The 23679-nt window shown below is 35.1% G+C and overlaps 3 protein-coding genes and 2 long non-coding RNA genes across 5 annotated transcripts; 1 reads left to right on the top strand and 4 right to left on the bottom strand.

Annotated features, from left to right (window-relative positions):
* Positions 1–402: 402 nt before the first annotated feature.
* On the bottom strand, positions 403–1740 carry LOC125221459 (anthocyanidin 3-O-glucoside 6''-O-acyltransferase-like). The gene has a single exon (XM_048123579.1). The coding sequence runs from the start codon at positions 1738–1740 to the stop codon at positions 403–405; it is 1338 nt and encodes a 445-aa protein (XP_047979536.1).
* A 675-nt stretch (positions 1741–2415) lies between these two features.
* LOC125217922 (gamma-cadinene synthase-like) lies at positions 2416–6374 on the bottom strand. Its single transcript, XM_048119496.1, has 7 exons — positions 6260–6374; positions 5897–6149; positions 5059–5428; positions 4497–4715; positions 3908–4046; positions 3284–3529; positions 2416–2712 (listed from the first exon to the last, which is right to left on the bottom strand). The coding sequence occupies exons 1-7, from the start codon at positions 6347–6349 to the stop codon at positions 2416–2418; spliced, it is 1614 nt and encodes a 537-aa protein (XP_047975453.1). The 5' UTR covers positions 6350–6374.
* Positions 6375–12131: 5757 nt separating this feature from the next.
* LOC125222319 (probable sucrose-phosphate synthase 2) lies at positions 12132–17561 on the top strand. Its single transcript, XM_048124850.1, has 12 exons — positions 12132–12627; positions 13693–13922; positions 14006–14069; positions 14148–14837; positions 14903–15031; positions 15124–15255; positions 15351–15527; positions 15596–15649; positions 15724–15786; positions 15864–16808; positions 16895–17022; positions 17105–17561. The coding sequence occupies exons 1-12, from the start codon at positions 12352–12354 to the stop codon at positions 17385–17387; spliced, it is 3171 nt and encodes a 1056-aa protein (XP_047980807.1). The 5' UTR covers positions 12132–12351; the 3' UTR covers positions 17388–17561.
* A 664-nt stretch (positions 17562–18225) lies between these two features.
* LOC125218037 lies at positions 18226–18839 on the bottom strand. The gene is made up of 2 exons (XR_007175861.1): positions 18658–18839; positions 18226–18451 (listed from the first exon to the last, which is right to left on the bottom strand). It is a non-coding gene; the product is annotated as an uncharacterized LOC125218037 (long non-coding RNA).
* A 2276-nt stretch (positions 18840–21115) lies between these two features.
* LOC125218652 lies at positions 21116–21717 on the bottom strand. Its single transcript, XR_007175996.1, has 2 exons — positions 21582–21717; positions 21116–21342 (listed from the first exon to the last, which is right to left on the bottom strand). It is a non-coding gene; the product is annotated as an uncharacterized LOC125218652 (long non-coding RNA).
* Positions 21718–23679: the final 1962 nt, after the last annotated feature.

The following is a 23679-nucleotide window of genomic DNA, read 5'->3' on the forward strand; positions in this document are numbered from 1 at the left end:
TAATTGAAAGAATATACTCCCTCCGTCCCACTAGAAATGAAACGTTTTCCTTTTTGGGTTGTCTCACTAAAAACGAAACGTTTCCTAAAATAGAAAAAGCATCATCTCTACTTTTTCCCTCTCTTACTTTATTCTCTCTACACTCAACTCACAAACCAACACTACATAAAATCCCGTGCTGAAAAGCAAACGTTTCATATTTATTGGGACGGAGATAGTATTAGCTAGCATTAGTTAATTATGCTAAAACACATTTTAAAAAAAAGAACAACTTTTCCCCACTTTATTAGCCTCCAATCAAATTTAAATAAAGTTATAAACATTCCATCCACACTACATGAGCAGATAGATTATTTTTAAATTATCTAGGACGGAGGGAGTAACTCGCAAAAACACAGAAAATCACAAATTGCTATTAATGTGTAAGAATTTGTTAAACACATCTGCAAAAATACCCATCTTACCCTTCTCCATTGACAACCCAATCTCCACTCCTCCTTCTCTACCTTTACAGAGATGAACTGCTCCTTGAAAATCAGTATGAATAGTTTCAAACTTCACCGCCTTCCCCCATCCATAATCCGTATCTTCACCGTAATGATCGATCCTCGCCGATCCCGCGACCCAAACCGCCTTCTTCCCGATCAGCTCCGTCATTATCTCTGACCGATTCTCAAAAAACTCCGACACCCTCGTGCTTTTGCCGACAACCTCGACAGCCGCCACAACCGCCGCCACCGCCGCCGCAAACCCTCCATTCCCTTTTATCTTCCCATGTGTTGAGACGGCAAGCAAAGGCATCACGCAGTTGCCGAAGTAGTTGTCCGGAAGCGGCGGGTTGAGGCGGCGGCGGCAGTCGATGGGAGAGCCTAAGTAGCAAGGCTCGTCGTCGTCGTCGTCCAGTCTGGCCATGGAGGTCCAGAGATGAGCGCAGACGACGACGAAAGTGGAAGGATTCTTGATCGTGGAGAAGCTCTTGAGCTTCTTGATTTCGGCATCGCTGATTTTGAACGTTGCTCGGACTAATTTGTTGAAATTAGGAAGAGGGAGTGTGAGTGAAACAGTTGGTTTGCTTTTCTTGATTTGATTCCAATGGAATAGGGTCAGTCTGTCTGAATCTTGGATGGAATCTCGGCTGTAAGAAGGGAGAAGATTCTGTATAAAATCAGAATCTTCGCGGCCGCCGTCTTTATTGATGGCGGCCCACAAGCGGAGGAAGCGGGAGAGGGCGTTGGCGTCGCAAATTGAGTGATGGATTGTGAGGCCGACGCAGATTCCCTCGCCGGGAAAGTGGGTGAGTTGGATTGCTATAGCGCTGAATCTGATGTCGGCGGAGGAGTGAAGCGGCGGCGGCATTTGTGGTACGAATTGATGGAATTCGGCGGCGGGTTTGGGGGAATCCGAGACTAGGGTGGAGAAGTCGGCGTCAGAGGTGGCGACGGTGAGGGCGAGGGGGGCAACGACGGTGACAGGCATGGCGGAGGGGGTTAGTGGGAAAATGATGTTGGATGCGAGAGGGTAAAAGTGTCTGAGAGTGAGGGAGAGGGAGTTTTTGAGTTGGACGATGATGGTGTCGAGGAAATGAGATCGGGAGCATTTGACCGGGTAGAAGTGGAGATCCTCGGTGAGGATGGAGTTGAGCCATATCATGTCGAAGTATACAAGGGGAAGCGAATGCTCTGCGCCGCCGCCAGGCAGTGGCGGCGACACAGAGTAGGTCTCCACGATTTTTACAACCATTGAAATTATATTATATATTCTTTTCGTCCCAAGATAATATTTAAGAGATGTTATTTTTCTATAACATTTTCCGTTAGACATAATGGAAATAAAGGTTGTCCAAAATTCAAAATAGTTTGCCACAATTTTCAAAATAGTCAAATCAAAGTGATAAATAGGTCTTATCTCCTCATCATCATATCTCAAAGTAAATGTACACTAAAATAATCAATTAAATTAAATGAGTAAAAGTAGGTCTCCACGATTTATATTGCCATTGAAATTATATCATATATTCTCTTCGTCCCAAGATAATACTCTCTTTGTCCTATTAGAAATGAAACGTTTTCCTTTTTAGTTTGTCCCATTAAAAATGAAACATTTCCTAAAATGAAAACATCTCTATCTCTACTTTTTCATAATTTCTTACTTTACTCCCTCTTCATTAACTCACAAAACAACACTACATAAAAATCTGGGCCGATTCTCAAATGTTGCATGTTTAATGGGACGGAGGGAGTATTTATTAAGAGATGTTATTTTTCCATACATTTTCTGTTAGGCATAATGGAAATAAAGGTTGTCCAAAATTCAAAATAGTTTGCCACAATTTTCATAATAGTCAAATCAAAGTGATAAATAGGTCTTATCTCCTTATCATCATATCTCTAAGTAAACGTACACTGAAATAATCAATTAAACGAGTAACAAATTGATGTAGAGATTAGCAATGTGTGATACCAATTGCTTCTCTGGATAGGTATAGCCATCCACTTTGTTCTTGTAGAGCACTTCTGCTATCCTACCAAAGTTTACAACTTTATCCACTACTTTTTTAGGCACACATTTTATCTTCACCAATTCTTCGTTCACATCCTTCCATCCAATCTCAATTAATTCCATAAATTTGGAAAGCGCTTCTTGCTTCGATGCGCTTTTATCTTTCATATAGCAATCCACCACCGTAGGCAATTCTCCCTTCTTATTCTCGCGCTTCACATGCATAGACATATATAAATTGTCATCAATCATCATTATCTATATTGATAAGAAATAACTAAATTGGACAGTTTCTCTAATCACAAAACACATTATCTAAATTATAAAACTCGTGTCATATCTAGGTGTCCACAATTTTCTTGGATGGATGAAGTATGATAATCCAATGTTATTAAAGACTAAAATTGAGTATAGTATGCTAAAGTACTTAAATTAAAAGAGGTGACTGAAAATTAAATCACAAAACCCAACTCGCAATTTCAACCAAACTTTTAAAATGTAGTAATTTGTAAAGTATGAGACAATATATTTTGAAATGAGGTTATAGTTCTTCAAAGATTTATTACTCCCTATATCCCACATTATTATTTCTTTTCGGCACGAAATAGTAAAAAAAAAAAGTGATGTTTAAATAAAGGGGTAGTAAAGTAAGGAGATTAAATGTGTTGTTTTTTGTAATATAGGAAAATGATCAAGTAACATGAGATAACTCAAAATGGAATACAACTCAAGGAACTTGAGACTGAGAGAATATTATAGTTAATTTAAGTTTAGTAGTGCTTACTTCATGGCTGGCCATGTCCTGCAATTGCCTTCCTAATGTAGCAGTGGAAGTTAATATTTTTGGGGCACTTAGCAGCCATTTAGTTGCTTCTTGATTGAAAGATTTCATTGTGGGGATTAGAGCTGTAGACATCACATAAATGCAGCTTGTGATCACTGAATTTTTCATGTATTCTTCGTAACAAGGCAATTCCCCTTCCATAACCCACTTCAGCTCTTGATTGTAAGCTCTAGCAAGTTGTTTCACCTGCCCACATATAACACAATTTCGAAAAATTAAATCAGTCAAATTAAACATGTGGTCCTATATAGTGATTATTAGTGACAGAGTTAGACATTTCACGTTGTAGGTCCAAATAGACATTCACAGAAGTCTCTCAACGATATTTCTTTTGAAATCAAAATAAAAATAGATTGTCGATAAAAATACTTAAATACCCTTGTGCATGAAAACTTTAACATGGATTGAATTCTTGATTCCCAAATTTAACTAAATGAATAATTACATCTTAAAATTTTCATAAAATTCCTTAAATACCCTTGTATATGGGAACATCCCAAAGTGTGTCACATATAGGAGGGAAGGAAATTGAAACTGAAATTGAAAATGAAAGGTGGGACATACTGTTTCTATGAAACAAGGAACTGCAAATAGTTTATCTTGTTTGGCTGCTTCATGTTGGTATTCTTGAAAGATGGTCATAATAAATTTATATGCAATTTGCATGTAATCTGGGAGTACATCAATCTCATCCATGTCCCACCTGAGACAAATTAAATTATAGTTCAAGGTTAATTAGTTACAAATTTTCTAAGAGTTATTTTTCGTGTGCACATGTTTGTGGATCTAGCTACAAAAAGATAGATCTGCATCTAAGGAAGGTGACATATAAAAGATTCTTCTACATCAGATTAATTATATTTATAGGGAGAAATGTTATTCTACATATTACTCCACAAGAGATCAAAATTCGATTAATTCTTAATTCATACGAGGTATATTTGAAACTATAGAGAAATGAAAATTTGAGTTTTGATTTTATGTAATTAGTAAAATCATTGACATGCATGAATAATGACTATTGTAAGGTATTATAATCAAATCAAATAGATGGAAAAAAAAATGCTGATATAGACTAAACAAAAACGATACTCACAAGTGAAGCAAATGTGGCATGACATTTCTCAGAATATATATTTTAATTTTTACATACCTCTCCAATATCCGAGTAAAAAGTTGAGCTTCTTCAAGTGAAGCATAGTTGTCATAGATATCATCTATAACAGTAACCATTAGCACACTTTTGGCAACATCTCTTCGAATGCAACTGTATTCAGCTTCATAACCATATGTTGTTCCCAAAAGATAGCATTCTACTACTCTATCTCTTACAAATGGCAATTTCGCCTTAAGCTCAAATTTATTCCACCACCTTCAAAAATCAGACTAAATTTGATTAAATTAGTGGTTAAGATCTGAATTAAAATTTAAAACCCATATTCAAGGGTATGCATTTGTAATTATACATTTTTTTGAGATATTCACACGTGCATTATCTCACGTTAAAAATATGAAACAAAAATAAAAATAAAGATCAATTTAAATACTTAGCAGACCACCCTTCTTATTACTAATTGGTTTTGAAGGGGCATTTGCCCCACCTAGACAAAGGCCGGTTGCGTCCCTGGGTTTTAAGATGGAACGTCACTTTCAGTCTATAAGACTGTACCTAGTCTCTGTAAAATCTAGTACAGTATCATCGGTTTTAATCTTACCTAGAAAGTTCGGAGAGCTCTTTCCTATACATGTTCTGCAAGAAGTTGAAGTTCAATTTGGCTAGTTTCACGAGGAGAGGATCATCATCCGTTGATTCATACATGGAAATGTAAAAACGGACGGTCAAGATTGCAAGCCCCCGATGAATGGAGAGTTGGAGAGCTTGCTCCACTTTCTCCTTCATGGGAGACTCTAATTCGGGCAACACACGATTCAAGTGAGGAATCGTAAATTCCAGTGCTTCATCTAAAATAGTTTCATGGTGAATCCTCACATGAGCGGCTTCATACAAACTTAGAAGCCCCTCAACATCGTTACAAAGGCTTTCCTTAAATTTGTTGCCTTCCTCAACAAATTTGTCAAAAACACCTGTTTCAACAACATTATATATATGTCGAATTTTAATTCAATATGCCAATTTAATTTATTTGAAATAGTGCATAGTTATATGTATCAAAAAGATTACATTAAAACTTCGTTATTTGAAAAGAGTGCGTAAAGGTCAATTTTGGTCATAAACATATAAGCAAAATACGAGTTTGGTCAAAAACATTCGCTTTTTAAAAAACGGGTTAGTAACAAATAAAAATGTCGTCGAAATAGTCCTTTTTTTACGATTCCGTCAAAAAACTAACGGTCAACACTAATTGCACAGGACAGTGGTATATGACCGTTAGTTTTTTGACGGAACCGTAAAAAAAGGACCACACCGACAAGGATTTCATTTGTTATGGACTTGTTTTTAAAAAGTGAATATATTTTACCAAATTCTTATTTTGGTTATATGTTTAGGACAAAAATTGACCTTTACTGAGACATCAAAAGGGAATGACATACTGCAAGATACATGATAATGATGTTGTCTGAGCAAGCGAAATCGAAGGGCGGTAGTGAACAGATCGTAGTCTACACCGGAATCATCGTAGACTTGTCGGAGCTTTCCTTCGATTTCGGTTTCGAAATGATGAGCCAATCCCAACCGCTCGAGTTTGTCGACTAACACAATCAGTTCAGACGAAGTTGCAGCCGTCAGAATGATTGCTGCTTCTTTCTTCAGAGCTTCAATATCCTCACTATACTTATTCTGCAGCTGCCCGAAAAATATTTTATTTTATGAACAATAATAATATAGATATAGTAGTTAATTTTGGTCGAATTGAAATTTTATAAACAATAATACTACATAGATATAGTATATACCTTATGATCGAATGTAAAGGTAGTGAAATTCTCAGCCCACAAGCTAGGGGTGAAAGCGGTGGTGGGTGGGCGAAACTGAGCAGAAGCCATTTTCGTTATTGCTCAAAACAATGGTGTGATTCACCTTTTTGTGCTTGATTAATGTTGTGAAATGTAGCAAGAGAGCTTGCAACAATTTATAGGCACACGGAAGTGCTAGGGGTATTTTGGTAAATTTCACTTTTCATTAATAAATTTTGGTAAAAAAAATTTCAGTTGTCCATGATGTTTTTATTTGTAATTATAAATAGTGACGCAAATGTGTATTAGTGAGACGGGGGCGGACAACGAAATAATGTGATTTTGAGCATATGACTCTGTGTTTTCCTTTTATACAAATTAGAGTCTACTTTGAATTTCAATGTTTCGGATACCCTTTGCGCCTAACAATACCTATGTTTATGCATTGAGCATTGTATATTTTGTGTCACTGTCTATAAGTATCTCTATTATGATCTCTCTCAATTTATTGCTAATTGTGCTAGTACAACTTCCACGATGTTGTCAATTCTTCAGACACTGAAATTTGGTATTTTTAGTTATTTTCTCTCATTAATCATTCATCGACACTAAAATACCTAGCAAAACAAGATTATAACTCTAGCCACATTAATTGCTAGAACGGCCCAACTGAGTTTATTTATCGCATTGACTAGAAAAATTGGATAGTTATGAAAATTTAAAGTTCGCCTCGAACAATTTGGCAGACACCACCACTATTTAAAAATTGATCTATCTTGTATCATAGTATGTTTTTTTTTTTTAAAATTTTGTTTCATTATACTACGATAAAATGCATAAAATTGAATAAATTTTGTCGCGACAACTTGTTGGTTTACACATTCACATGAGAAGAATCTATCAAATTGTACAATCGTCAGATTGAATCAGTAAATTCGGGTTAAGATATGTGGTTTTGTTTTTTATGGCGGCTAAATTCGGGTTAAGACGGCTAATCTGGTCAAACATCTTTAAATTATAAGACTAGTTGGTGTTTAAATTATAGTAACACTAGTTAGCATTTCGATCCCAATATGTTTTTTATTGATTAGAAATTAAATGCTTATAATAGCATTTCGATTGCAATATGTTTTTATTGATTAGAAATTAAATGCTTATAATAGCATTTCGATTGCAATATGTTTTTATTGATTAGAAATTAAATGCTTATAATAGCATTTCGATCCCAAAATGTTTTATATAGATTAGAAATTGAGAGCTTATAATAGAATTTCCATTTCAATATGTTTTTATTCATATTCGTAGACAATAGCCACCAATAGACAATAGGTGTACTTTAATGCCCCATTCATGACAACTGACATTTTTTTTAAATTTTAATTTATCCATTAAAATTAATTCATTTATTTTCTTTAAACCTTTTCGCATCACATTAATCATATACATCATCTCAATTATAACATATATCACTCTTGCTCACTGCTAAACATTACTACAATGTTAACTCTTAACTAGTACAATTATTTTAATTTTATTTTTTCTCTTAATCTCACATTTTATCAAATGGAGTATGAATTAAAATTCGTAGCATCAACATAAGAGCTATTTGAATGCAGCCTCGCCGTTTTAATAAATCAAATCTTAATCATCAATTAATTCGAATTTACTGATAATTTTGAATAGAGTCTATAATTCCTTACTAAGATTTATTTATTTATAATAAAATTCTATTGTATTATGAATAGCTCGAATTCTGTAATTTAAAAGATAAATAGCTCGAATTCTCAATATAGATTGGTCTAACCAATTAAGTTGTATCCCATAGTCAAAGTTTCTTATAATTTATTTTTAATTTAAACTTTCGAAAATTCGGTCATAGATAGAAGCCTAGAACCACATGAAAATCAGAAAATGCACATGACAAGTTGATAGAAGGAATTGTCGTATCCCCTCGTAAATTATGGGTGTTTAGTTTTGTTTAGTCCATGAATGTATATATTTATTGTTTTATTAATTATATGGTAAAATAAAATAAAATTTGATGAAGATTTTTTTCTTCAAATCCGACCCAATTCATATATATTTTCATAGCCTCAAATTAAAGCTGATAATTTAATACTACTGCTAACTTCCTACAGTGTCTTATATTAAAAAAATTAAAGAAATTAAAATTTTAGTAATTTCTTTTCTCGAGTAGTGGTTTTGATCAATGTAATGGTTTTGCCCAGATTTGGGCAATATATCTCGAATGTTTAAATTCCATGCATCTATACTACCCATCACATATATATGTATAATAATTTATTGTAAGAACATATTTATGCCCCTATATTTGGTTACATTAAAAAATAACCATTGATGTGTTTATTTTGAATGATAAATTAGAATGAGAATAAATCGTCAAAGTTAAAATATGAGAATATAAGTAGTATTTCATGGCCTATTTTCGAAATTAAATAGGATGATGCTTTATATTGAGCTGAATTGTTTAATTGATTGATATTGGGTTACTAAATCGACTAAAGCCCAACAAGGAGAAAGAAAATGGGCTAAACAATCATTCTGCAAATGAGCAATGGAGATTATGTCCACACCTACTATTGTGGCCCAAAAACACAAGTTTAGCCTGCGAAGCACAGTTCAATTGATGAGATACTTCTTTTAAAATTAATAGATTGAAGATTTAATGATTATTAGTAAATCAAACAAAAACATTTATCCTCCTCACATATGTATATATGAACTCTATTTAAAATTATTATTTTAAACAAAAAGGATCAGGAGTGATTTCCCATTTATCTCTAGTCGTGGGGTTGATTCCAACTCTCGACCTATTGAATAGAAGGAAAAAAATTCAACTAGGTTTGGTTTCATGACTTCATCGTCTACCAAAATACTACTCTTTCTGTTCCATTGAAAATGAAATGTTTTCCTTTTGGGTTGTCCCATTGAAAATGAAACGTTTCGTAAAATGGAAATACCATTTTAATTTATTCTCTTTTAATTAACTCACAAAACAACACTACATAAAATCTCGTGTCAAAAAGCAAGCTTTCATATTTAATGGGACGGAGAAAGTACTTGATAAATTGAAACAAAAATAACTCCCTCCGTTCCTTGTTAATAGAGCTGCTTCTTTTCAGCACGGTTGATAGAATAGTGTGTTCAGTGGATAGTGAATAAAGTGAGAGAGAATAAAGTAAGACAGATGATTATTTTTTTCAAAAGTAGAAATGATCAATTATCTTAGAACTTTCTAAAATAGAAAATGACTTAATTAATATGGAATGGAGGGAGCATGCAAAAGCACACACCAAACACTACACTATTAGCATATGCATGCATGTGCAAAGTACAATCTAGTGAAAGAACAAAAAAGTGATAAAAGAAACATGAGTAGATGCCCTTTCCTTTAATTGGCATAATGTCACTCCCTATATAGTTGGAATCTATAGAGTATCACAAAAATATGCCTATTTCATTAGAGTAATTGCTTTGGTTGCTATTTTGTTTTAGAGTTTGAGTCATTCATATCATGTGCCATTGATGAGAATCACCAAAATTATTACAAGATGATGGAAGCCATTGCGAAAGCTACTTGTTTGAATCTATTCTTAGCAAAAGATGACAACAAGATAAAGTTTGGTTGATTGTGGTTATTTTCAGCTTGGATGATACTCTTGTACCACATACTATTTTCTTATTTTTATATATACACTGAAGAAACGTTTGAAGTTGAAATTGGTGAGCAATAAAGTATAAGTACATTACAATAATTAACAACAAATTCAATGTATAAATAAAAACAAAATGTTCAATCGAAAACAACTATAGGTAAAAAAGTCACATCCCGGCTTTATTTTTCATCCTCGTCAACCAAATTTATGAATAATAGTTTTTTTATTTCCAGGAGAAGTTTCAAATAACTGTCACAGACAATAAAAAGTTAGCAAACTAAGAGGAGAAAACGCCACAAATGCAAAATACTCAAATTTGAAAGATAACATTGTATTTTCTCTTAATTTCCCACAGCATATATATTCGCATGAAATTTTATTAATATTTTATATTAAGGCACAATACTTAGGCTAGCTAAATAGAATAGGCAATACCTTGGTGAATTTTACTTGATGATGTTTTTTCATTGTATATTTTGCTTTACTAATAATAATATGCGCAGTGGAGTATAATACCCAATTTCTGACTCATTTGCAATTTAAATCAATCTATCAAAATTTAGCACTTTTTGACATTATTATTGTTGGAATGGAGGGGGTAAAAATTATTACTCCATTGTTTGAATAGGATGAATTACTTGGTGAGTTTTAAATTTATGAATAATAGGTTTTTTTTTAGGAAGTTAGATCAAATTTCGATCGTACTTAAATTTTCTCAATTACTTCCTCCGTCCTTAAAAATTTATCACCTATTTCCTTTTTCGTCTGTCCCTAAAAATTTGTCACCTTTTCCTTTTACCATTTTTGGTAATGGACCTCACATTCCATTAACTCATTCATACTCACATTTTATTATAAAACTAATATATAAAAGTAGGATCCATATGCCACTAATTTTTTCAACCCACTTTCTATTATATTTCTTAAAACCTGGGCCAAGTTAAATGGTGACAAATTATGGGGGACAAGTAGGGGTGCTTAAACGGTTCTCCGTTTCTCGGTTAACCGGAATCGGAACCGGAACCGACCGGTTACTTAAGGAACCGGAACCAAATTTTTCGGTTCCGGTTCCGGTACCGGTTCCAACTTTTTAAATAAAACCGGTTCCGGTTCGGAACGGTCGGTTCCGGTTCCTAACCGGGAACCGGATTATAATTCAATTTTATTTTTTTATAATTTAATATACTAATAAATCTAATTTAATTGAATTAATTTTGAGTTAAAATAAAATAATTTGAAACATTGCGTGATTTTTAGATTTAAAAAGTGTTAGATTTGTGAGCTCTGTTTCTGAAGTATTTAAAATGTTTAAACCGTGATACTTTGAATCTACAATTATTTCCCCAATCAATTTTTGATGAACTAACTACAATGAGTAGGATATCATAAGTTTGTTTTTAATTTCCAAAAGAACTTATACAATTACAATATCATTTCATATGATAGAAATTTGACTTTATAACAAATATATGTAACAATTCATTTAACATATGATTTTAACATGTTTGTGAATAATTTATTAATTATTCCGTTATAAACCAAAAAGTCACAACAAGATCAATTAGTTATATTAGAAATTCCATTGAATATTTGTTTAGCCAAAAAGTGGAAATGGAATTCAATTTTAAAACTTATTTTTTAACAAAATTGCTAAAGTTTAGAACTCCTAATTTTTTTTATTAAAAAATTGCTAACATAAACTAGTCCGACCTACTACACTTGACATCACTCTTATCCATATATGAATATTATTGTATTGTTGGTTTGTACTTTTGTGTATTTACTTGATTTTTTATGTATTATTTGTTATATTTCTAGATGTTGGCTTATTATTTTTTTAGTATTGAACTATCTAACATTATAAATAAATTCGAATTAAAATTACACATCGGTTCCGGTTCGAAACCGAAATCGACCGGTTCTTAATCAGCCGGTTCCAAACCGGAACCGATCGGTTCCAGTTCTAGGATTTATGAAAATTTAAAACCGATTAACCAGTCCGGTTAGAACCGGAACCGGTCGAATATGCAGGCCTAGAGACAAGGGAGTATTAAATCGACAAAGAAAGGTGATGGAAGAAAGAATGTAAGTAAAGTGCCACGTGTATATGATGGGACCCACGTGTAACTGCCATGTGGTTCTCTCCCTCCCACCTCCTCCGTCTCTTCCCTCCCTTCCCAAAATTCACACACAGTGATTGCACATGCCACAAACAATCCCATCAAACCAACTCACCATTTTCTAACTCTCACTAGAATCACATGTAGGAAGAAGAAATGAAAACGAGAAACCAAAAGAAGCGAAACCGAAAACCCAACAATTAATTTAACACCACCTCCTTGCATGTGAATTGTCAACTCCCTCCCTTCCCTTTAATTTAACACACACTCTCTAACTCATTCCATTTCCCAACCGATGGCCGGAAACGAGTGGATAAACGGTTATTTGGAGGCGATATTGGACAGCGGCGCCTCCGCTATCGACGAGCAGAAACCGGCCGTCACCGTGGCCGAGAGAGACGGCTTCAATCCGACCAGATACTTCGTGGAGGAGGTGGTGACCGGCGTGGACGAGAGCGACCTCCACCGCACCTGGATCAAGGTCGTCGCCACCAGGAACACCAGGGACCGAAGCTCCCGCCTCGAGAACATGTGCTGGCGCATTTGGCACCTCGCCCGCAAGAAGAAACAGGTACTATACCATTTCCACAAAGAGAGAGAGAGAGAGAGTTTTTTTTCTACTCCATTTTTCTGCGATTCTCGCTTTCATCGGATTAATCGTGATTAGCACCGGAGAAATTCTGATTATGTTTAAATGACTTTTGTTGATTCTGACTGTTTTATACACAATTTTTGTTTTACATCTTTTTCAAATGGAATAGTATCTCTTTGTTAGTGGAATAGTAAAAAGTGTTTTTTGTCAAATTCTGTTTGTTTTCTGTTAACTTTTTCTCCTTCCTCAGAATTTTCTTCTGTGATGGTCACATAGTGTCTATTCCTATTTACTTTAATAAACAATAACAAAGAAAAACTTAGTTTCATAAGTCAATTGAGGTTGTTGTTAGGGAGATTCAATATATAGAACAGAAAAACGGATATCTGAAAATGATTATTGAACAGAAAAACGGATATCTGAAAGTCGTGATAATCACTTTAAGATCAAATCAATTTTGGTGGTTCTATCAAAGTTATTTGATCGGATAAAATTCAGAGAATGCAGAAAATTCATATGTGTATTCGAGATTTTACAAAACCAGAAGAATCGATCAGAATTTGAAGAAGACGTACCTGCTGATGAAACAGTGCATCTGTTGGGAATATAACTGAAAATAACTAATTTTCAAAAGGTTTCCGAAATTACAAATTAGTCCTTTGACTCTCAGAAATTATAGATCAATCAAGTTAATCCAATTACACTAAAATTAGTCCTTTGACTTTCAGAAAACAACAGGGGCTGCCGCCCCTTGGACCCCGCTACCGGGGGGCGCTGCCCCCGAACCCCCGTTCATCTGTTTAGGGGCTTCGCCCCTAACATTATAATGAATTCAAATAAGCGTGCACTCCGCACCTCCATACTTAAATGATGTATCATTATAACAATACTGTTCAATCAAGTTAATCCAATTACACTAAAATATCCAACAGTTGTTTCATTAATTGTATGAATCTTGGAATGGTTTTATGGTTATTTAATCTGTCTAATGTCTATATAAGTCTTGCTACTATCATGGCTTTAACTAACATATTTGTTTGGTAGTTGGAATGGGAGGATGTGCAGCGTATAGCACAAAGGGAGGGGGAAAGAGAGGAAGGCCGCAAGGATGTAACGGATGACATGTCCGAAGATCTCTCTGATGGCGAGAAGGGAGACATTGTAGAGCCAGTTAAACCCGACAGCCCCACGAAACACTTGGATCGTAACTTCTCAACCTTGGAAGTATGGTCCGATAGTAACAAGGAGAAGAAGCTTTATATTGTTCTCATAAGGTATGCTGATTTTGTCGGATTTGGCGTATAATGTAGTTTGATTCTGCATTATAGTATCTGATTGATTTTGTCGTCTTGGTTAGTCTACATGGACTTGTCCGTGGTGAAAATATGGAACTTGGTCGGGACTCTGATACCGGTGGTCAGGTAATGACAGTATACATATTATAACCGATGATTTTTTTGTCAAGTGCTTACACTAACTAGTATTAGTTCAAATGATAGATAAAATATGTTGTGGAACTTGCTCGAGCACTTGCTAAGATGCCCGGTGTGTACAGAGTAGATCTCTTCACAAGGCAAGTTTTGTCTTCAGAGGTAGATTGGAGTTATGGTGAGCCCACGGAAATGCTAAGTAGCGGTCCTGAGGAAGCCAACCTCGGAGAAAGCAGTGGGGCTTACATTGTGAGGATACCATTCGGGACCCGAGACAAGTATCTTAGCAAAGAGCTGTTATGGCCTCATATCCTGGAGTTTGTTGATGGAGCCCTCGCTCACATTCTCAATATGTCGAAGGCTTTGGGCGAACAAATTGGTGGGGGGCAGCCGGTCTGGCCGTATGTGATCCACGGTCATTATGCGGATGCAGGTGATAGTGCTGCTCTCCTTTCAGGCGCCTTAAATGTTCCGATGGTCTTGACAGGGCACTCTCTGGGTAGAAACAAGCTAGAACAGCTGCTTAAGCAGGGTAGGCAGTCGAAAGAGGATATTAATTCCACGTACAGGATTATGAGGAGGATCGAAGGAGAGGAGCTCTCGTTAGATGCTGCGGAGTTGGTTATCACGAGTACTAAACAGGAGATCGAGGAACAGTGGGGACTGTATGATGGTTTTGATGTAAAGCTTGAGAAAGTTTTGAGGGCTCGAATGAGACGCGGGGTCAATTCTCACGGTCGTTTCATGCCTAGAATGGCGGTAAGAATACTCTTTTTGTTGATTTCCAGGGTATGAATCGAACTCAAAATCATTTTTACTTGCAGGTTATTCCTCCAGGGATGGACTTCAGCAACGTCGTGGTTCAAGAAGATATAGCTGATGGTGATGGCGACATTGCGGCACTAACAAATGAAGGTTCATCGTCCCAAGCAGTACCTCCTATATGGGCAGAAGTAAGCATCCTATCGGTTTTTACTCTCCTTTCCCATCAGAATAATGCACTCCGGTCGACGTTTCATACCAATTTCTTGCCCGGTCGCCTTAGGTGATGCGGTTCTTGACCAATCCACACAAGCCAATGATTCTAGCTCTATCGCGTCCTGATCCAAAAAAGAACATAACGACTCTTGTGAAAGCCTTTGGTGAGTGCAGGCCGTTACGCGAGCTTGCAAATCTTGTAAGTCGGCTGACACAGTTTGTTTTTCTAATTTATGGATAAAATTGGCTCATGACCTCATGACTTAGTACATATGACTACGGCATTCATTGCAGACTCTTATAATGGGGAACAGGGACGATATAGATGAAATGTCGGGGGGCAATGCTAGCGTACTCATTACTGTATTGAAGCTAATCGATAAGTATGACCTTTATGGGCAAGTGGCTTTCCCTAAGCATCACAAGCAATGTGATGTTCCAGAGATATACCGGTTAGCTGGCAAAACGAAGGTTCGTTTGAAACTTTAATCATCAGAATTTTTATCATACAACTATTATGTTTAATATGAATGTCACAGGGAGTCTTCATAAATCCGGCTGTCATTGAGCCCTTTGGACTGACACTAATCGAGGTTCGTTTTTTGTTGCACTGCTGATGTTTGCATTTGGTATAAAAAGATGTGAATATTGTAATTCGGAAATGTAGGCTGCTGCTCATGGACTTCCAATGGTGGCAACGAAGAATGGCGGACCGGTGGATATTCATCAGGTAATAAAGAATGGCGGACCGGTGAGATATGGTATGAGGTGATCTGTTTAGTGATGCAGTTGTTTTATATGTTACAGGCCCTTCATAACGGTCTTCTCGTGGATCCTCATGATCAGAACGCGATTGCTGATGCACTTCTTAAGTTAGTGTCGGAGAAGAACTTGTGGAACGAATGCAGAAAGAACGGATTAAAGAACATTCATCTTTTCTCGTGGCCAGAGCATTGCCGAACATACTTGACGAGGGTGGCAGCGTGTCGGATGAGGCACCCGCAGTGGCAGACCGACACTCCAGCAGACGAGCAAGCTGCAGAGTACTCCTTAAACGACTCACTCAAAGACGTCACGGATATGTCGTTGAGGTTGTCCTTAGACGGTGACAAGACATCGCTGAACGAGTCACTAGACATGGCTGCCTCTGGCGACAGCCAGGTGCAAGACCAGGTCAAGAAACTCTTGAGCAAAATGAACAAACCGGAGCCAGGGGCACGAGATTCCGATGCTGACAGGAAACTGAGTGATGCACCGAGCAAGTACCCGGTGCTGAGGAAACGACGTAAACTGATAGTATTGGCAATTGACTGCTACGACAGTGATGGAGCGCCAGAGAAGAAGATGATCAGTCTGATCCAGATGATCTCGAAGGCGATCAAGCTGGATGCACAATTTGGAAGACAGTCGGGAGTTGCATTGTCGACAGCTATGCCAATGTCCGAGCTGTCCGAGTTTTTGAAGTCGGGGAATATCAAACTGAATGATTTCGATGCCTTGATATGTAGCAGTGGCAGTGAAGTGTATTATCCTGGCACTTACACAGAGGAGGGAGGAAAGCATTGCCCTGATCCAGACTACGCGACGCATATTGAGTATCGATGGGGCTCAGAAGGCTTAAAGAAGACCATATGGAAACTAATGAACACGGCAGAGGGACTGAAATCGAGCCATTCATCCGGTGTTATCGAACATGATGTTAAATCGAGCAATTCTCATTGCCTGTCGTACGTGATAAAGGATCTCAGTAAGGTCAGTTCTAAAAACACGAAATCTTCTTTAAGTTAATTTTTTTGAATGGAGAGATGAACTTGAGTTTGGTTTTGACTTTCGAACAGGCCAGAAAAGTGGACGATTTGAGACAGAAGCTTCGGATGAGGGGTCTTCGTTGCCACTTGATGTATTGCCGGAATTCCACGAGAATGCAAGCCGTTCCTCTTCTCGCATCACGATCACAGGCTCTCAGGTATCCAATCTTAATTATCCATCTTATGGTGTTTTTAGTGTTTTATGTTCGATCGTGGTGAGGTTATTTTGTTATCGAATAGGTATCTGTTTGTGCGTTGGCGACTAAATGTGGCCAACATGTGTGTGGTTCTCGGAGAAACTGGGGACACCGATTATGAGGAGATGATATCCGGAACACACAAGACTCTGATCATGAAAGACGTGGTGGGAAAAGGATCGGAGGAGCTGCTCAGGACGTCGGGAAGCTACCTAAGAGACGATATAGTCCCGGGAGACAGCCCGCTCATCGCCTACGTGAAAGGAGGGGCTACAGCAGAGGAGATATTTGAGACGTTAAGGCAACTCTTCAAAACAGCAGCGTGAGAACACATTTGCATACACCATTTCTCGATTTATGCGTGTCATCCTGCTAATCTTTTCCGTATCGTTCCAATTTTATCGTTCTTTGTTTTGCTGCCATCTTATTACATTGTTGACTGCTATACTACTAATGTATGAATATTTACACTACTTATTGTGCATCATAATTTTATTGAATAGTTGTACTGTATTTTCGATTTTCAGAATCGTGATTATAAAAAGAAGATATTTATGTAGCTTAATTTCACACTTCAAATCACATTGAAATGTGCTCCAATTTAAGTGAATTCTATATTGGTGTATGGAAAAATTAGTATTGTGAAACCAAGAAAAAGTGAAAAACTTCGAAAAAGGAAAGATGTCTAAGTCATGTGCTATGTCTGACTAGAAAATGTAAATATACATCTTAGAAGTAAAAATTTACTGTATTCACAAAAAAAGTGAAGCCAAAGAAAATATTGATATGCGTCGTTATTGTAGTATATTACTCTTTTTATTTTTAATTCAAATAACGATGAAACAGAAGTATTTTATAAGGCTATCAATTAAGAATAATTTAATGACGAGTAGGCACCATTACACGTAATAACTGATCGATCTAAAACCGGAATTTGTGAAGTCGAACATAATGAATAAGAGCGTCGTTAGACAGTGGAGTTAGCGGCAGTTCTAAAGGTCGAAAGGGGCTAACGGAAGGGTTGGTCGACCCCAAACCCAATCCACATGAATCCGTCATTGTGATTAATTACATGTAATCTTGTAATATAAGATAATTAAACGAAATGATCATATTAATTTTGTGGCTCAAGGCCTCCATAACTATAATAACTAAAAGAAGATGTAAGATAATTAGATGATCATATTAATTATGTGGCCCATGGGCGACCATATTACAGCTGAGTGATTTTTTATTCCAAAAACTTTCACAATATTACAAAAAATAGAAACATGATAGTACTATATTAATAAAATAAAAGCAGCAATGAGACGTCGTCGTTTTTGTATTCATTTGCAGCCGTATTTGCATGGAGCTTCTGGATATGTTGGAAGATCTTCATATTGCTTCACTAATGAGTTCAAATAAATTGAGTTAGTAAATCAATTATAAATAATATTTTCATGCTATATATATCTTCAGTCCACTCTACTCAAAACTGTTTTATTTGTTCAAATTATAATCCTTCATGTGATACTCGGATCATACAAATATGCAAAAAATACTTACAAAATTGGATTTCTCGAACAAAAAATAAATAAATCTAAAAATACTTACATGTGCGAACTGTTCTGTAAAAATCGAAAATTTGTCTATCTTCAATTTGTGCAGAGGAAATGAGATTGAATTGCCTAGCTTCTGCAACTTGTGACGAAAGTAGAAGAAACATAGTTAAGAAAAGGCCAACAAAAGCAATTGCTTTGATTCCCATTTTCTTCATATTAATTATTCTATGAAACTTTTTGCAATGACTTGAAAACAATGATATGTGTATCTTTCATATTTATACTTCAATTTTTGGTGATCGATCACTGTTAGCGGTCAACTTAAGGCATCTATATATTGCTATTGGTCTCCGATTAGGTGAGTTTTGGGAGCAATGTCTATGAAGAGACCAAGTTGTATGTTGAATTTTTGCTTTTATTTATGTGAAGATATATTTTATAGTAAGATTTTTTTCTTTTTTATGGTCATTAGAATGGACATGTGTTATATTTTTTTACTGAAACTCAACTTTGAAAGAGTCTAATGGTGATGAATTCTTATTTGTCAAAGTAGGAAGTTGGACCAATGTCAAATAGGATCGAACACGGTGAAAAGGGTAATCGCTAGTATCAAAAGACAATTTTTTATCGTTGGACTAGCTTTTTATCAAACTGGGCTAAATTTAAAATCTAGAGAAAATAATATATATCCACAAGGAGAAAAATACGGTGAAGGCCCCAACTCAATTGAAAGTTATAGTAGTACATTATTAAAAACGAAATTGCAATAAAAATAATTTGTCACAAAATGATTTTGGTAAAGACCAGGTTTTGATTGACCTTTGGGAAAGTGATGGTTATGATGTGTGTGCGTACAGAGAAAACAATTAGACAAAGTAAAAAAAGGGTTAGACAAAGTCATAACCATATTTTCTATGACCATTGTACACATATGTTCACCCAATATTAGTACTTATTTTGTTTAGTATATTTACTTAGATTTTAATATATAAATATTTTTTATTAGTTTATTTGTTCATGAAGAACAATTTCGATTGTGGATGGCGCAATTAATAAATATGAGAGATAAAACAAACAAAATGGATGAATTAAGAGAGAATGAAAGAAGCAATATATAATTGGTTACAAAACCTCATCTTCCCAATTTCTTTACTATTTATATATGTTTAATGCAATTAGGTGAGGCAACAAGCTTACACAAATCTCACAATCAAATCAAACTTATACCTATTTTCGCATATCCCTAATCTCACTAATATGATATTTATGCGCATACGATATTGTTTTGGGCCCATGTTTCGATGTCTAAGGTGTATAGGCCCAAAATGTTATTAGCCCATACGAGACATGGAACATTAAGTGGTGTGTGAGCGTCGCCTTGCGTTGATACATGTTGACATAACGACGTTAGAGTTGTCAAGTGGTCCGGGCAGACTCGATCTAGCCTAATCCAGACCCAATGAAGCCCAGGCCTGTGTTGAAGTGGTTTATGCTAGCTTTTGAAAGCAATTGGGCCAAATCTAGGTCCATTTGGTAAATGGATCGGGTTGGGCTAGCAGTCTAGCATAAATAGTTTTTCATGTACATTTTTAAAAAAAATTCATGTATTTTTAATTTTTAATTATTATAAATTGAATTAAGTAAAACTTTGAGTAATTCAAGTTATTTATAAGATCTCTTTTTGTCAACTATAGTTTATATACTGTATATAATTATCTATGAAGAAAATATAAATCGATTAAAATGATTAAAATTAAGTTAATATTAGAATAAAAATAATTAAAATATAGAGTTAATGGTTGCAAGTCCATAGAAAAATTACTGATACCAAAGTGTGTAACAAAAATATTTTGTACATTCATCATTAAATCTGCAACTTCTGCAGTTGAAATGTGATTGCTTCTGTGTTTTGCAAAAATTATACTCCTAGTTTAATTTTCTTAAACATTTATAATAAATTTTTGGTGAACGATCACTTTTGGAGATCAAACTAAAGCACGTATTGCTAATAGTCTTCGATTAGGTGAGATTTGGTAACAATGTTTTCAAAGAGACCAATTTGTGTGTTGATTATATTTCTCTATTTAATACTATGAAGTTGTATATTTTATAAAGAATTGGTAACAACGTCTATTGTATGATTATTAGAGTGGACAGCATTTTCTATCTTATTGAAACAAAAATTTTAAAGATTAATGTATCTCGTGACGTAACCATAATTACGATTTTGATATGTGGATTCATGATAAAATTTGTAAGGTCAAAAAAAGTAGAGATGGTGCACTGGTCATCGCTGACAATAGTTGACAGACAAAGCACAAAACTATTGGAGCGGAGCTGTCGGACCATGGTGTCTGCGATAACTCTAGAGTTGAATGGAAATTTCTAACCTTCGTGTTCTGATGGTAGGGTCAGCCAGCCCCTACTGGATCCACCTTCGACTTGAACTTGAGTCGATTTTAGGACTGACCAAGTCGTATTTATACAAGTCAATTGAACTTGAAAGACCAAAATTGAAATGCACAATTTTTTTGGATGAATATTCGGGAAACATCTCAATACAAGTTTATACTAACAATTTACATAACTGAAATTCCAGAAATAATGATAAAAATTTAAATATATAATATGAGAATTTGTTAACGGCAGCAGCGGCAAAATCTCAGTGTATCACTTCCACAACAGCCGGGCACTCCACACTCATATTGATCAGCATCTAGCTGCTCAACTTCGTCTACTAAAAAAAAAAAAAAATTCATTTACTGTCATTTTTTTATGTATTACAAAATGTTTAAGCGGAAAAAAATGACGAGCAACAGTACAGAAGCAGTTCAGAATACGCTGATCAACACACATCTAAAAGCAAAATTTTGTTTAAAATGACTACAAAGAAAGTAATGCACGAACACATGAAAACAGAAGCAAAATTAATCGGCAACACGACTTTGAAACTTTTTAGATTAAGAAAATACTTACACGAAACTCTATTGGATTTCTCAGAGAGTTCTCGAGCATCTCCAACTTGTGAGGAAATAAGAAGAATTGTAACTAAGAAAAGAGCGATCAATGCATTTCTTGAAATCATTTCTATCCACTAGAAAATAAATGTGTTTAATTATTAAGATTTTGTAATTAAGATATCGTGGGGTGTCCACTCCATATTTATAGATTAGTTCTTCACATGATATATGCCGGAAAACCCTGAAGTATTTGTATTAAAAAAATGCATGATGTTCTTTTAAATTGTGTTTTATTTATTTTTAGTAATTACATATGATAAAACTCCAAAAATTTAGACTTGTGATTAAAATACACAAATTCCTCCCCCAAAATTTAAACCTTCCATCCATCACAAGTCCTCATACGTCACAATGTTGCTATTTGTAGCTATAATTGGTAGTTTAACTACTTATTAGAAAATTATTTTTGCAATATATGAATATTAAGGAATATTATTAGAAATTTAGTTTCGAGTAATTACTTTTATATGTACAAAATCTATTAAAATATCACAAGACTTGATCATAATTATTGTCTAGTTGTTTGTCCTTGAACTAGTCATTGTTTAAATGTTTCATTGCTTCTCTTATATAACGTGGTCATGTTTTTAATTCATATGTTTGGTCCTGCATACAACTCAGACCACATATTATAGAATTACTATTTTTTTTATTCAATTTTTTTATTTTGGTATTATAATTTACTATATGTCACAAAAAATTGTTAATTTAATTTGGCTTTGTCATTAATGATCATGACAATCAAATAGAATAGGCATATTGTAAGCCTTAAAATTCAAAGTGTGTGCGTTTACAATATGTGTTGGAGGTTGAATTGTTCGAAATTCAATTCAATAAATTCAATCATTTTTTTTTCAATCTTATTAGTGAAATTTAAGGTTATTTTCCCTTTGTTTGACTTGAAAATCCATATTAATTACAGATATTCGTAGGAAAATACTGCGAAGGGCTACCAGTTACCAACCCAATTGAAAAATATAGTACGTTACAAATGAAATTGAAATAAAAATATTTGTTCACGAAAAGGTTAGGTAAAGCCTGAGTTTGATTCCGTTGAGTGAAAACGAAGGGGGTCAATGTCGAGGTAAATTTCAGAGGCCATAAGTAATAGGATCAAAAAATAAGTAACGTCAATCTCTAACCGACAATAGGAATGAGGTATTGAAAAAGTCGTTATATTGATTTGTTTAATCTATTTATTTGAATTTTAGTACACCAGAAATTATTGTATACATGATCAATTTTACAAATTGTATAAAAATTAAATTATGTATTCTTTCATATTTATTAAGTTAAATAAAATGAATTTAAACAACTTGATCTGAGATTTGAAACAAATTTGGTATGTATCTTTATGAATATAATATTATTATCCCGGAACATTTTTTTTATGGAGTACTGTAATATTTATATATTTTCATGGGCCTATGATTCGTTTCCAATAGTGTATAGGCCCAAAATGCCAATGGTATCAACCCACATGCGGCATATAAAAATGCACTCGTACAATATTATTTAAACTCTATATAATTGTTAAAGTAATTCGAATAACATTGTAGACAGGGCTAACAATTTTTGACACGACACGATAACACGATACGAACCGGCACGAAATTAATGAGTTTGGGTCAGAGCTTATTGGATTCGTGTCCTTATCGGGTCGACCCATTAAGGACACGAAAATTTCGTGTCGTGTTCGTGTCGTTCATGTCGGGTTCGTGTTATCCGTTAACAATGCGTGTTCATGTCGTGTTCGTGTTATCCGTTAACAAATAATATTTTATATTATTAATTCTTATTATTTTCATTTTTCAATACTTATTAAATGACTCTTACAATCTCATTTTTCAATACGTGTTGTTATCGTGTCGCGTTGACCCGAAGTGGTTCGTGTCGTTAATGGGTTCGTGTCGTGTTCGTGTCTGAGGGTAGCGGGTCGTGTTCGTGTTCGTGTTTGAGGTTTTCTTAACGGGTCGTGTTCGTGTTTGTTGTTATCGTGTTCGTGTCGTTATCGTGTCGACACGATAACGACCCGACACGCACAATTTGCCAGC

The sequence above is a fragment of the Salvia hispanica genome, chromosome 4 (genome assembly GCF_023119035.1).
Source record: "Salvia hispanica cultivar TCC Black 2014 chromosome 4, UniMelb_Shisp_WGS_1.0, whole genome shotgun sequence".
Taxonomy (NCBI): Eukaryota; Viridiplantae; Streptophyta; class Magnoliopsida; order Lamiales; family Lamiaceae; genus Salvia; species Salvia hispanica.